Source organism: Pistacia vera, unplaced genomic scaffold (assembly GCF_008641045.1).
Source record: "Pistacia vera cultivar Batoury unplaced genomic scaffold, PisVer_v2 Contig782, whole genome shotgun sequence".
Taxonomy (NCBI): domain Eukaryota; kingdom Viridiplantae; phylum Streptophyta; class Magnoliopsida; order Sapindales; family Anacardiaceae; genus Pistacia; species Pistacia vera.
In genome coordinates, this window is record NW_022196648.1 from 6,329 (window position 1) to 21,647 (window position 15,319).

General features: G+C 35.1%; 2 protein-coding genes across 3 annotated transcripts; one reads left to right on the top strand and one right to left on the bottom strand.

Moving 5' to 3' along the window:
• The first annotated feature begins 1,756 nt into the window (after nucleotides 1-1,756).
• Nucleotides 1,757-6,772, top strand: LOC116116763 (PP2A regulatory subunit TAP46). Of its 2 annotated transcripts, none has more exons than XM_031402808.1 (10): nucleotides 1,757-1,899; nucleotides 3,336-3,435; nucleotides 3,510-3,632; nucleotides 3,933-4,019; nucleotides 4,177-4,281; nucleotides 4,464-4,625; nucleotides 4,757-4,792; nucleotides 4,903-4,974; nucleotides 5,799-6,079; nucleotides 6,345-6,772. In XM_031402808.1, exons 2-10 carry the CDS (start codon nucleotides 3,355-3,357, stop codon nucleotides 6,598-6,600), a joined length of 1,203 nt encoding a protein of 400 aa, XP_031258668.1. In that variant the 5' UTR covers nucleotides 1,757-1,899; nucleotides 3,336-3,354; the 3' UTR covers nucleotides 6,601-6,772. The 2 variants fall into 2 exon arrangements, with proteins under 2 accessions (XP_031258668.1, XP_031258669.1); XM_031402809.1 differs by having other exon boundaries at nucleotides 3,341-3,435.
• Nucleotides 6,773-8,767: 1,995 nt separating this feature from the next.
• LOC116116767 (phytolongin Phyl2.2) lies at nucleotides 8,768-9,931 on the bottom strand. The gene has a single exon (XM_031402813.1). It carries the CDS (start codon nucleotides 9,647-9,649, stop codon nucleotides 8,909-8,911), a length of 741 nt encoding a protein of 246 aa, XP_031258673.1. The 5' UTR covers nucleotides 9,650-9,931; the 3' UTR covers nucleotides 8,768-8,908.
• Between the last annotated feature and the right edge of the window lie 5,388 nt (nucleotides 9,932-15,319).

Consider the following 15,319-nt stretch of genomic DNA (forward strand, 5'->3'; position numbering starts at 1 on the left):
TGAAAGCATAGGAAAAATGACAAGTAAAATTCAAAAAAATAAAAATAAAAAAAACATATTAAAGAACCAAAGGATGGAGCTAAATCCAGTAAATCGTCAAAACCATGAAACTGTCCACTCTTCTCATTGACTACAAGATGAAAAACAAAAATATAACCTATACTCTGAATTGCAAATAACCATAGAATAAACAATAATAAATCAGTAGTCCCAGAAACTTTTTCATGATAAAAGGGAGAAAATCCTAAAATCCATAAAACCAAACATCAGCTCGATTATCAATCAGAAAAGCTAGACAACCAAATACAGATCAAAATGGTATAACTCCTTAAAGATTTGTGTCTTCAATGTGTCAAAATCTGTCCTTATTTGTATCTTCATCATTAACAAAATTAAACAAATTTTAAAGTTTCTATTAACTCAATATCAAACAAAAATAAATATTCAAACACTTAACTAACATGAACAAGAAAGTAGCCTGTAAAAATTGGAGAGATAAACAAAAGTACAAAATAAAGACCGTAAAAAATTTCACCAACAATTAAAAATATCAATTCATCTTCAACATACAAGATATACAATATTCTTTAAGATAAACAAAATTTTTTCAACTATAAAAAATTGATAACAAATTTCCATCAATAGAAAAGATCAAATACGCTCCAAACTGCAGAATTACATAATCATTCTCACGATAAAAACGAAACAATTATTAAAAAAGTTTTATAATACCTTGGCGAAGAGGTTGATTGTACGAAAATCTGAAATCAACTGACATAAGAATACGTTACCGTTGTGGATCGAAGACTACATGTGCTTTTACAGGGCTTTGACGATTTCCGCCGTGTTTGAAAACTTAAACTGACATAAGTAGATAACAATCTAAAATTCCATTTTTTTCAAATTTCAAAAATATGAATCTATACGCACCGTTGTAATGAGCATTGGGGCCATTACAAGCCGACCCAGTTGCTTTGTGGCTGGCTGGGTTTGCGTGATTTAAAAAGAAGCCCAGTTGCATCCAAATACTTCGAATTATTTGACTTTAAAAAGATTAATAACAAAAAATAAGTTTATATAAATTGAAAACCCAATTCATCTTTATTATTATATTTAACTATTAGTTAAAATAAGTCAAAATATTGTTACAAGAAAAAATTATATGTTATAAATTAGCCATTTAAACATTAGACATTGACATGTAGACAAATCAAACCCCCTGAAAACATAAAATAATAAATATCTTTAATTTTATATTATTAAAATTAAGATTTTCCTTCATACTAAACAAATCTCTGGAAACATAACTTATTGTTAAAAAAAAATTTAAAATTATCTTGAGATGGTTAATCTCATTTGCTCTTACAAAGATAGTTAAATCTAAACCATCCAAATACTTTAAGATAGTATTAAATATAAAAAATGTTAGCCTTATTCCCTTCTCTTACTTATTTCTTTTATTCACTTTTGTTAAAATGACATATGATTCTCGTATTATGTTTATGATACCCATACTATGTTTTATATTTACAAAGATGAGTAAGAGAAGTGCGTAAAACTAGCATTAAATATCTGTCGTTTAAGCGGGTGTTTATATATATATATATATATATATATATATATATATAATTTGTTAACATTCGGTGGTTGTTAACACTCGGTTGGATAATTCCCACAACTAACTTAGGGATCACTTTGTCAATTTTAAAAACCACAGGGGCTAATTTAAGTCTGTATATTAACAGTTAGTCATATAGCGGGTAGTAGCCATTTGTATCCAGAAACAGCCAGAAAATTTTCCCTCTCTTCCGCCCAAAATCACTCTTTCTCGCTCTTCCAGTGAAGCGCGGAAGCTCTCTACAACTCTGATTCACTCTAAATCCAGCTTCAAGGCTCAAGGTGATTATAAGTTTTAACTGTTGTCAATAATATTTTCAATTAGGGTTTTAATTCTTTCATTTCTACCTTCCTGTTTAAGCCCTAATTCCAATTGAATCAATCTGTTGTTTGATTATTATATTCAATAATTCGATTACTGTGTTAGTTTGATTGGTTTTTTTCTATTGGAGTGTCGTAGCTGTTCTTTTGAATTTCGGAACTCGTTTTAGATTTGGATTTTATACTAAATATGTTTTAGATTCTGAAAAATGATGTAAGTTGAACTCAGGGGATTGCATATTAATTTTAGAATTTCAAAGTTGCATATTACAAATAATTTATTATGTTTAGATTGGAGTTCTGGGGACAATTTTTTTTTTTTTCCAGTTGATGATGCCTTGTTAGAGATTCCTGAAAATTGTGAAATTCCATACATGACTTATAACATGAAATGTCAACTTGTCAAGCTTGTGGGACTATAGATCATCAAACTTATAGGTGTAACGAGTTCTTGTTGTTTTACTTAAGTGTCATGTTACCCTGCAGCTATTGCAATCTTATTCAATTTTAGGATTTTGATATGTTACTGGGGCAGGGGCTACCTCTTAACCTCGGATTCTCTCTTTTTCTTCTTTTTTCCTTCAAAGAAAATCGGAGGCAAGTTCAAGGGCTCTGCAGGGGATTGCTAGAAACAGGGACTTACGGAGAGCCTCGATTTTTTTTTTTTTTTTTTTTTCTTTTAGAAAAAAATCACAGTGCTTGGATTGGGGAACAAAGGGTTTTGCTGGGTTAGTAACGTTATGGGGCTGGTATTGTAGTATTCTCTATTTTATATATTTCCTCTTGTGCATGAGTAAATATCTGTGTGTTATATACACTAAATGTTGAGCCTTTGTCTTGAGGGTAAGGCTATATGCAGCCAGAATAACATTCTCCACGCAATGTTCCTAAGTATACCTTACTATTAATTTTTTAAGTTAGAGATTTATTTTATTCATCTTCCTAATCCAAAAATACTCCCATTTGGAATGTAATTAAAATAGACTAATAATTAATTGAATGAAAAATTATGATCAAAATTAAAAAAAAAAAAAAAAAAAAAATTCTATTTGAGATATGTAGATATTAAAAGAATTAATTCTTATGATTGATTTTTTATCAAATTTTGACAAAAAAGAAAAAAAAAGTTGGTTTAAATTTTATTTTAGTTATACTTTCCATTACGCTAAGCGTTAATTACTGATTTGAGTTGTTAAATGAGTTCATTTTTGAAATTATGAAAATCAATTGGATAGAATTTAATTATGTGTTTACTAATGACTATGGAGAGAAATTTTATGAGTGTAAATAGCATCATCCTTTCTTAGCTGTAGTAACTGTAAAAATTCCGGAAAAAAATTTCTAATCCAAGTCCTTAACACTGACTCATCCTAAATTTCTGCTTTTTTGATCATTAGTCCAGTAGGTGATTTCCAAATGGACGAGCTGCCACTACCTGCACTCTTTGAACAAGCTCGGAAGATTCATCAGACAGCAACAGAATCTGGTTGTGACCAGGTATGTTGGTGCATACATTTGGCAGGTTTAATTCTGGGTTGAATGTGATTGAATTTGGGCTTTGACTGATACAGGATGTTGTGAGGAAAGGATGCCAAGTGTTGGAGAAGTGTGAGGACATGATAAGCAAGCTTGGGTTGTTCTCAGCAAATGAGACCAAAGAGGATATCAGCACTACCAATCTCAAGTATATTCTGGTATATTTTTATTTTGAGATGTTTATTTGATTGTCAACGGTATATATTTTAAATGTAATGCTATGTTTTGCCACCAAGAGAAGTCAAGAATGATAAGAGCTATATTATTTTAGTTTACGAATTGTTACCTAGGAGAAAAAAGTCCTGATGTTCAAATGGTTAAATACCTGTAGATACTTGAGAAAAGAAATTAGGTCACTAAAACATAATAATGAGATGAGCAAACTATGATTTTGATGAGATGAAATTTAGGTCTTGATTTCATTAGTAGTGACTGTTTCTGATGATCATGTCTTACAGGTGCCATATTATCTGGGTGAGATGATTGAAAAAATTGCACAGGATGACAGGATTCAGATTCTGAAGGCTTCCCAGGCAAAATTGAAGGTAAATAATTATTCTTATTTATGATGTAGTTTGAAGCTTATTTATCAACAAGCTGTCAAGAATTTGAGCATGATTATTCTTTTTGGGTAGCTCTTTTCAAAACTTAGGTTTATTGTCTTTTATGTATATGAATTTATTGGAAGCTCACATCTTGTAGGAGTTCCTTTCATTTTGTGAGGCCATGGAACTTATACCGAAGGATGAGCTGGAAACCTCTGCACAAGCTGGTCCAAATGCTTTTGTAGATCAAAGAGCCCGAAAGGTAGCTTCCACTTATTTGGACATTTGGAAAGCATGAATTTCAATTTTATTACTCACTTTTCATGAAGATGTTATCCGAGTAAATTCTGTTGTTAGCCCAATTGTGTTTGTGCAAATTGCAAATTCAGGATAATGTGCTGTAGACAGTAGGGTAGTTGCTTACTTTGTTTATCTTCTTCTCAGATTGCTCGGTTCAAACGCCAAAGAGCTGCAGAATCAAAACTTTTGGAAATAATGGAGCGCAAGGAGCGGCGTGGCCGTTCAACTAGAGCAGCTGCCTTGTCCACTCCTGTTGAAGCTGGAGAGGAAGAATTGTTGGATGATGATGGAGAGGAAGAAAGGGAGGTTAGTTGCCATCAATTTTGAGAGCTCGGAAGATTGCTTCTTGTTCCTTCCGTATTTTAGTTTAGTTGTGTTCCTTTGCCTTGTGATTTCATTGATTCTCTAATCACAGTTTCTTTCTTAAATTTTATCAGGCTTGGCTTACCACTATCTCGTTAGCTATTTGTAAGGTTGGTATTTTATTTCAATATGATTTACATTTACAAGCTCTTAAATCACAGTAATGGTATACTCATATTTTTGTACTGCTTTTTGCCATTTCCATGTCATGACATTCCAGGCTTGTGATCTGCTAGAGATGCTAAAGAAGGAGGAAGAAATGCTTTCTGCTGTAAAAGAAAGACAGCTAAAGGTATTATTAATATATATTAAATTCAAGGTAGATTGAATGGTTCTTTATTCTTTGTGATGCTTCCTGAGATTTGCATCTTTCTGGTCTGCGGGTTTCCATTAATTTAACTTGCTAAGAACAACTGCAACGCAGATACTAGGATCACAAAAAGATCTTAAATATCTTTTTGGCTGAAAATTTTCTGGTGTTTACTGCTGGAAGAGGACATGCTGAATATACAGTGTCAATATTCACCACTCTAGATTGAATAACAAATGTTCACCACTCTAGATTCAATTTAATAGAATATATATATCCAGAACTTCTTTCATGTTTTTGAATAGTGAGATTTAAGTTTTACCAAACATCATGGGCTAAAATTAACTTGACTGGAAATATCAGTTGTTAAAGTTTCCAATGCATATTTGTTTTGACTTATTGTCTGATATGTTCCATCTTTGTCTTACAAGCCATGTGTCTGTAAAAGTTAATGGTTTATTCCTTTTGCTAATCAGTGTTACCAACATTTAGTCCTTGGTTTCTGGTCTTCTGATGTGTGAGGTATAGTAATTTGTTGAAAGGGAATAATTAGTTTGTGCTGCACTTGCACTATTGACTTCTTCTGTTTGATGAGCTATTTTATGTGCGTAAGTCAGTGCTCTAAGTTACCATTCCATTCTGTGATGGGGGAATTTGATCAAAGTCGGCTGAGAATATAATTGAAGCTTCATATTGTTAATGAACAATATTATTGTTTCAGTCATTCCTACTGCTTGCTAGTCAGTGTCCTTTGCTAGTCAGTTATTGTGCATACAGATCAAGGGTTAATGACTTTGTTCCTTCAGGAAGGGGAGAAGGAATTTTCTCAGGCCGTTCTTGATGAGCGCACAAAGAAAGCAGAAGCTTGGCATCGTGATGCTGCAGTACGAGCACTATATACAAAACCAGCGCAGCCGATTACATGTGCTACTTTTGCTCAAGATGTTCTAGAAGGGAGAGCACAGGTTTCACAGGCTCATGAACACAAACATCAACCAATGATATTTGGACCCGCAAGTCTTGTGGGTGGAGGCCGAACTGGTGAGAGGGAAAGGATGGCAGCTCAGGTTTTCCAACCTCATCATAGGTATTTTTGCATCTTTTGATACAGCTAACGTCTAATTTTTTTTTTTGTTTTTCAATTCATTTTTCTTTAAGGTCTGTCTGAAGTTATATGCCTTGTTTTTCCTTACTCAACATGTGTGAATTACCAAGATCTCTTTCCGCTTGTCAAACATTACAGCATGATATTCTATTTTGTTATTAATCTGAAAAAAGCAAGCCAATTTGACGGTGTTGGGGGATTTTGACCACGTGTAAAGTATGCTAAGTAAAAAAATTTGTGTTCAAAGGATGCCAACGATGAGTATAGAGGAAGCTGGGCTAAAGGAGATGGAGATAATGAATAAATGGCAGGAGAGGAATATAAAACTAATGGAGGAAGCGAATTCTGCATGGCACAAGGACAATAAGAAAATGGGACCCAGTGAAGAGGATGATGAAGATGAAGATGATGATGCTGCCGTAGAGAAGGCCAGAAGATGGGACGACTGGAAAGATGATAATCCTCGAGGTGCAGGCAATAAGAAGCTCACACCCTGTGGGTAAAGCTCGCAAATTGGATTTCTTTCAAGATTTGTTATGTTATGATTACTGCTTTCAGGAACAATTTTTTCATAATTTATTATTTATAGATATTGGTATTACAATTTTTGTTGGTTTGGCAAGAACAATCGTTATCATGTATTATATGAATATTTGGGATTAGAATAACTGGTTTCTATATAGGGCTTTACCAGGTTTTGTTATGTAAAGTCGCAAAAATTTGTTCTAATCAAGTCTTTTTATTGAACAAAGTGAAGGTGTTACTTCCCTTTAAACGGAATTAACTGTAAGAATGACACTTTTTCATTGACTCACGTGGTTTAGTACAAGATTCCCATCGGAATCTGTGGGTCTGAAGAAACTCAAAAGTTCCAAGTTTAATTTTAATATTTTGGAACTTTCAATGTATAAGTTGTCTATAGAGGAACATGTGAAAAAGAACACAAATCAGTACTAGTTGGTACTTTTCAACTTCTGTATCAAGGTTTCTATGTAGAGATCTGTGAGATCGACGCCATGTCTCCATTGCTCATCACAAAGAAGAGAGATTGACATAATAATATGTGGTTTGGAGCTTCGGCAAAATGATTTGCTTAAACAAATTGCCCACTGCATTACATTAGATTTTCCCAGAGGGAAGCATATAATCATCTTAGTAATGTAATAAAAATTAATCTGCTGTGATTAATCCAGTTTCAAACCAAAAGTTCAAGACATTAAATCTGATGTTATATAGTAACATGATTTCATGAAAATTCTAATATCACATGCTTGCAACTCTAGAAATCACCAATACTGATCAGAGATGAAGCATAAAATTCAGGTAAATTAAGAATAAACAATCCAATGTAAGATAGATCAGGACAATGTTTCGCCATTTCTGGAAAGAGATTGAGTTGGTTCCCAGAACAAAGAAAACATTTCATCCCATCCATTATCATTACAAAAGGGCAGGCTCCCTCTTCCTCACAGCTATTAGTTTTGCAGAACATCAACCCTTTTGTCGTAATAAAAGACTTCACTAACCTCAATAGGAAGAAACAATGAAAATTCTCATTAACTAAATGTTACATAATCAAGTCTTTTATAGACCAACAATCAAAAACCCAACAACTTTGTAGGCAAAGATACATCAATGTATCATTGATAACCTTCATTACAATCTTCATTTGGATTAGTGCATTGTCAATCTGTCCAAAGCTCAACAAGCAACTTCTCTCGCACAATATTCACTTGCTACTTTTGTTCAAATACAAAGTTTTTTGAGCAATTTCATACAAAGTTTTTTGAGCAATTTCATTCACAAAATCTGACAATATGAAACAATAAATCCCCACATGCAAAACATAAACATAGTAGGGTAATCATAAAATTTAAGACCTACAATTCTGCCAATGGACAGCTGAAAGAAGTTGAAACTTTCAGACCATCAAGTGTTCCTGTATCAACAAATTTTGTTCCAGTTGGTCTAACAGATTTTGATTTATCTTTAATAGCAGATCTTCATGATGTTGTCTGACAATGAAAGTTGTACGTTTCTTCCTCCTACCCGCTTAGTAAACAATCACCAACAATCAAAATAGAGTTCCACTATTTAACCATATCAAACTTCTTGTTCTACACTTTACCGACTACTGAAGAAATATAAGTTGAAAGAGGGAACGCATAGAGAAGAAGGAATTTGTGAAAGATTTTTATATCCAATCCCAACCAAGCAAAGATTTTGATAGCAATATTTAATCAATCAACTCTTCTAAAATGAAATGAAATCTTCGAACAACAATGAAAAAACTAAACTATGATCTTTATGATAGACTTGTTTGTCATTCCCCATACATAAACCACAAATACAAGAGCCGAACAGGAAATATACGTAAAAGAAAAAATTATTGTTGAATGATGCCACAGAGATAAACTTGTAAGCAAAACCATTAAAACTAAACAAAACCAAACAAGAGACAACAGTGAAAGCCAATGCCTGCACAAGTTTTATCTATAGTGAATAGGTATACACAGTTGAACTCATTACAAGTAAATGCGCAAGTCAAGAAATGTAAAATAGAAGCTCTATGACTTGTCTTAAAAGTAAAACAAACAAAGCATTGATGAAAGAAACGACGAAAATTACCAGTGGAAGCCGAAAACACGCCCTGAGAACTCATTGAAACCATTTACTCTTATCCACCCCATATATATAAGTATATTCTTCTCACGAGCATACATCTTCTTTGTTATACATGTAGAATTCTCAATCAACTTGAAAGTAAAATCACTCATATACAACGAAAACAGACCCCAAAGAAACAAAAACTCAACCATCAATACATTGAAACCCCTGGCAGACCAACAACCAAATCCCAAATAGAACAGCACATATAATCAAGTCCAGCGCCAAGACAACCCAAACATGTTTTTTCCATATTTGTTTCACCTTCTGTCGATCAACTGCGTACAATGCATTCTTATCATCACACACATCAACCTTCTTCTCCCCATTAACATCTTTAGCATCCCCATCTGCGGCCCCTTTCTCAGTACTTGCTCTTTTCTTCTTCTTCAACCCTTTTGGCTTCCCGAGCAAAGGAGCCACCACCATCCTCCCTCTTGCCGAATCCACACTTGAATTTCGACGATCTTTCGACCCACTTCTCGAAGAATTCAAAAACTCTAAATCCAAGCCCATTATCTCACAAAAAACCGCATCAAATTGAGATTGCAAAGAACGACTAGCCATATTATCAAAATCCAACACCGACCCTCTAGCAAAAATCTCCTCAAAAGACGATTTAATACGATTCAAGAAGCCAAGCAACTCTGATTTCTGAATATTCTTATCAAATATCCCAAAATACGTAAAAGGGTCATTGATTAAAAACGTATAAGTTCGATTAGACACCGTATGAGAGAACATTGAATGGTATGGTGGGGTCTTGTCAACACATTGTTGAGCTAAAACTTCACTTATTCCCTGTTCTCTTGACAAGAACTCCCCAAGAATTATTGACCCGTTTGCAATGCATGCATAAAACACAAGATTTGGATTTGAAATCATGGTTTTAAGTACCAGAATTTATCAAAAGATATTCCAAAATACGACTAAATAACACAACATTAGCATTGCAAGTTGTTGCAAGTTTGATTGGCTGTTGACAATCACTTTTGATTCAAGAAAAAAACGTACCTTTTCCCTCAAATGTTCTTTCTTTTTTATGTTTGAATGAACAAAAAAATTCACTTTCTTTGTTCGTTTGCGATTTAGGGTTTGATAGATTTGTTGATGAAGAGAAGAAGGGACGAGTTCGATCCGTTGGAAGAAGAACATAAAAAGTGAAAAAAAATAAAAAATAACGACTCTTCCGGTTCGAAAGGGACCCTTTGTGGGAAAACGAAGTTACGAAAATACACTTGCGTGTTAAATCTATGTATTGACGTGGAGACTTCTTATTTGTTTGATTCTTGAAGTTGATGTTGACAGGTGGAGGTTTATTATCAGCATAGCCTGTCTTCGATGTTATATGTTTGTCCAACTAAAAAGGGGTTTAGAATACAACTGGTGTAGGATATATCCAATTGGAGAATGTCAAATCAATTATCTTATAATTTCGTCCTGAAGTTTAGAAGTATATATTGTTCTTATAATTTCGTCCTGAAGTTTAGAAGTATATATTGTTAGTCTTATGATTTTATAATAAAAAGTCTATAATATCCTTATTGTCTCATATAGTCATACGTTGTTTAGTCAGGCTTTAGTTTTGATATTTTGTGTATGAGCAAACGACATAATCCCACCCGAAATTTGGGAAAATCCTAAATTGGTATCCTTGGTTCAGTTTATCCCGTTTTGCCACTCTTAATCTAATATCGTTCGCTTGGTTTTAACAGTAAAAGGGTAAAAATGACACTTAAGAAAAATTAAATTCAAATAATAAAGAGGCCTGGGGAAATGTTGCAAAACATGTGGAGACGGATAACGTATGATAGTTGGAGTTATTGCAGAAGTCAAGCGCCAAAAAAAAAATCTCTAAACACTCTTACACTTTCTCTTTCAAACAAAAAATGCAGATTTTTTTTTCTAAAAAATTAACCCACAAACCTCATCGCCTGTGCAACAAAAATCGCAGCCATTAATCCCTCTAACCTTCTTCCCGTCCCACAGTTGAACTTGTAAGCTTACCAGACATAGATATAGTCTCTCACTGCTACTTTGACTCCCAAACAAGATGAACAAAATCAATATTCCAATGAATATCCTTATCTCATCATCATCCTTCTAGCCAATGCCCTCCCTTTCAGGCCTCACCGAATCCTTGCAGCTTGGTTTTTTTGCTTTGACCCCAAACAAGATGAACAAAATCAATCGTACACTTATCATCTTCTTCAGTGGCATTTGGCGAAACCGTAAACCATAAACCGGCATCAACAATAACCATAAACCGACGAATACGAAACGACAACCAGACCCTAACCCATACCCATACATATTAACCCGAAACCACCATACCGGTCGTGCAGACACAACCTTGAGAGGAATACGAGCCATCAACGAGAAGAGAAGTCTCACCGCCTAGAGGAAGAAAGACGACGGTTCGAGGAGAAGGACGATATGGCTACGTGGTCTGCAGCAAGGTATATCGACAGTTGATTTACATATTTTTTGTATATGGTTTGAGCTGGATTTTTCCGTGGATTGGTTTTTTGGTTATTTCAGTGTGTTTGGTGGTGGTGTACTGGTGTTAGGGTTGTGGTGGAGGTGTTAGGGTGGTTGTTGGGTGGTGGTAGGATGGTGATGGTGGTAGTAAGGGGCTTTAGGATTAAGGTTAGGGTTTTGGTGTAATGGTGGTTTAGGATATTGGTGTTGCATAGCAGTGTTAGTATTAGTGGTGGTGTGTGTATGGTGGTATAGTGGTGGTAGAGTTGACGGTGGTGTTAGGGTGACTTTTGGTATATTGGCTAGAAACCAATAACCATCTTAAATGTTGCCTAGCAGTGGTTGACAACTTCTAGTGTAACAATGCCACGTACGTAGGGTGGTGGTATGGTGGTGATGGTGGTTGTAAGGGGCTTTAGGATTAGGGTTAGGGTTTGGTTGTAGTGGTGGTTTAGAATATTGGTGTTGCATGGCAGTGTTAGTATTGGTGGTGGTGAGTGTATGGTGGTAGAATGGTGGTAGCGTTAATGGTGGGTTAGGGTGATTTTCAGTATATTGGTTGGAAACCAGAACCGTCTTAAATGTTGCCTAGCAGTGGTTAACAACATCTGGTGTAACAATGCCACGTACCTTAGGTGGTGGTCTGGTGGTGGCAGGGTGGTAATGGCTATTATAGGGTGGTGGCAGTTGATTTTTTGTTTATAATTGCTTGGTTGTGTTTGTTTATACAAGCAAAAACCAAATTCCTATGACTTTGAAGTTGAAGTGTTTAGTTTAGAATATGATATACTAAATGTCGATCCAGATGAGTATTGTTACATATGTTTTATTAAAGATGTGAAACGATGTGTGGCTTCGGAGAATGAGGTATCGAAATGAACCCTTATGAGAAGTTTAAGGTAGAGGTTGAGCTACCTTTATCAAGGGCTAGATACGTAGTGGAAATGGATGATGATATAGAATTCATATTTGAGCAATATAAGCGTTTTGGCAAGCAAGTGATAAGGGTTTATGTAGAAGTCATACCAATGGACTTTGTTGAACCTATAACTTTATTAGAAGCCCAACCGAAGGACAATAAAGGTTTTGTGAGGCAAGATAATAAGGAAGATGAAGAGAGTATTCCAGATGAGTTCCACTAGAGTGTTGAAAGTGATGAAAGTGATCATGAAGAAGACCATGGGAGTAGGCAGGATGGGCAGAGAAGTGGGGTGGGTGAGGGAATAGAAACTTGACAGGAAAGTGGGGTGGACATTGGGCACGGAAATGGGGTGGTAAAGGGAATTGAAATTGGGCAAAGAAGTAGTGGGGTAGAGGGAAATCAATATGGGCAAGGAAGTGGTGGGGTAGAAGACATTGAAGTTCGAGGGGAAATGTTTGAATACCATGAGTACAATTCATATGAAGGGTCTACTAATGATGAAGATGCAGTAACTAGGGTTAGCAAGCACATGAAAGGTCAACAGTTTGCATATGGGGATAATGGGAAAATCCACTTCAAAGTTGGTCAAGTGTTTGAAGAAGTTGATCACTTTAGGAAGGTGTTTCGAGATTGTGTAATTCAGAGAGGGTAGAAAGATTCACAATGAGAGAAGAAGATTTAAGGCTAAATGTAAGCAAGCAAACTGTTCATTTCATCTATATGCTGCTTTGACACCTGATGATGTGTCTTTTCAGATTAGGAAGTATAAGCATACACATACATGCACGAGGGTTTATAATAATAAGAGACAACAAGTGTTTTGGTGGTTGAAAAAATAGGAGACTTCATCAGATCCCAAAAGGGTTCATCAATTAAGCCATGAGTAGACACGTTGGGTAGGAAACACTATATGCAGTTGTCTAGATCCAAATTGTATAGGGCCAATAAGCTGGCAAATAGGAGGTCAGACAAGCTCCATGCAAAGTCATTTGCTAGTTTGTTGAAATATGATCACATTATCAAACACACCAACCTAGGTTCCATGTATAATGTGAAATCTGTTAGTCCAAAAGAGATTCCAAACTTTCAGAGGTGTTTCTTAGGCTTTGCAACACAAAAGAAGGGGCTTATAGAGGGTTGTAGACATTTTATAGGTGTGGATAGGTGCCATCTTAAAGGGCCTTATGGTGGAGTACTATTGTCAGTAGTTTCTATGGATGCTAACAGTGGCATTTTCCTTGTAGCAATTACCATTTGTGAGATAGTAAACAAGGAATTAAGATAGAAAACAAGGAATCATGGAGATACTTTATGACTTTGTTGAAGGAGTTTATAGGGGACATTGACCCTATCACTATCATGAGTTATATGCAAAATGGTTTGATGAATGCTATACAGACCTGTTGGCCAAATGCTAGTGTTAGACATTGTGCTAGGCATGTTTATGCTAACTTTAGGAAAAAATTCCTTGGGGTTGAGGAACTTGTTTTGGGTTGTTAGTAGGGCTTTCAATGTCATTGATTTTCAACAGGCCATGGAAAAGGTTAAAGCTGTAGATAGAGAAGCTCATAGGTGGATGATTAAAAATGATGTGAGTTCCTAGTCAAGGCATGCATTCAACCTTGATTCCAAATCTGATCATGTTACAAATAACATGTGTGAAGTCTTCAATAGCTGGTTAGGAGAGAATAGAAAATCACCCATACTAAGCTTGTTAAAGCATTATAGGAGGATGGTTATGGTACAGATGCAAGCTAGGGCAAAGGTCAAGAATGATTGGGTCACAACTGTTCCCCCTACTGTACATAAGAAAATCAATGGTCTAGTTGAGCCTACTAGGAATGTTGAAGCTATCTGGCCCGGGAGTGATGAGTTTGAAGTGGTGGATAACAACCGCCTTCTTAGTAAATGTTACATCTTAAACCTTTAATCTCAAACTTGTGAATTTGGAATGTGGCAACTTTCTGAAGTCTCTTGTGTGCATGCAGTCCGTTGTTTGCTTTTTAGAAACATTAGAAATATGGAGGATTTTGTGGACTCTTCATTGAGGATCACGTTATACATAAAAACATAAGTTGATCACATTCACCCCATACTTGACCCACTTAGTTGGCTTGAATTGCTTGGGGGTAGGCAGAGGTTAGGAGACCCAAAAAGGCCAAAAAAAAGGATGCTGATGAAGAACCAAGGATGACCAAAGGTGCAACACTTAGGTGTGGGATCTGTCGAACTTTGGGACATAACAAGAGGAGTTGCCCACAAAATCATTCAAACAGCAAGAATCAAAGGGTATTTTAAAGCTTTTATTTAACAAGATTAGTATTATTTTTGTAACAGAATTTGCTTGCATTAACATTTGTTTTATTTGCTTTGTTTAGAGATGAGAAGCTTCATCAGCCCCAACAAGTCAGACATGTCAACACTGAAGCAATTGTCAAGGGTAGCAGGTTAGTGTAACATCAGTCTTTCAAATTTTAACATTGTTACATTGCTTCAAACTATCGAGGGCAGCCCCTTAAATTGATTTTATGATTTTTTTCAAGTACTTAAGGAGTGTGTAGTTGAAGCATGCTGTTGTTTTTTGTGTAATAAAACTATAGAAGCATGATGTTGGTTTTTTTGGATGTGTGGAGTTGAAGCATGCTGTTGTATTTTGGTGAAAGTTGCTACTGTAGTATTTTGGTGAAATTTGGGGAAGCTGTACATAGGACTTTGTTTGTTAGTCTTAGTGTGTAAATATGGTGTGATAATATTGTACAGATAGCAACTGATTTAGGTTGTTTATTGTGAATGTTGTCACTGATTTAGGACTGTTGCAGTGGGTTTTTTTTATATAATATGCAGCTTTTATTTTTTGTTTTTGGGATGTTGATCATCACATTTCAAGGCTAAAGTATGTATTTTTCATATATATGTTCAATGCAAAAGTGTTTAACTCAGTATGTATGCTTATAGTATGATCTCTGATGTTAGTTTTGTGTAGGATGTGTTTGTGTTCAAACTTAAAACTTTTCAGGATGCATGCCAATTTTTAAGAAATTTTATTTTGCCGTTATACAGCTAAACCCTCAACATTCAAATAATTGTTGCTGAACTTTCAAATGGTTTAGGGGCATTAGGGTAATTTCACTATATTTGGAAAATAAACTAAA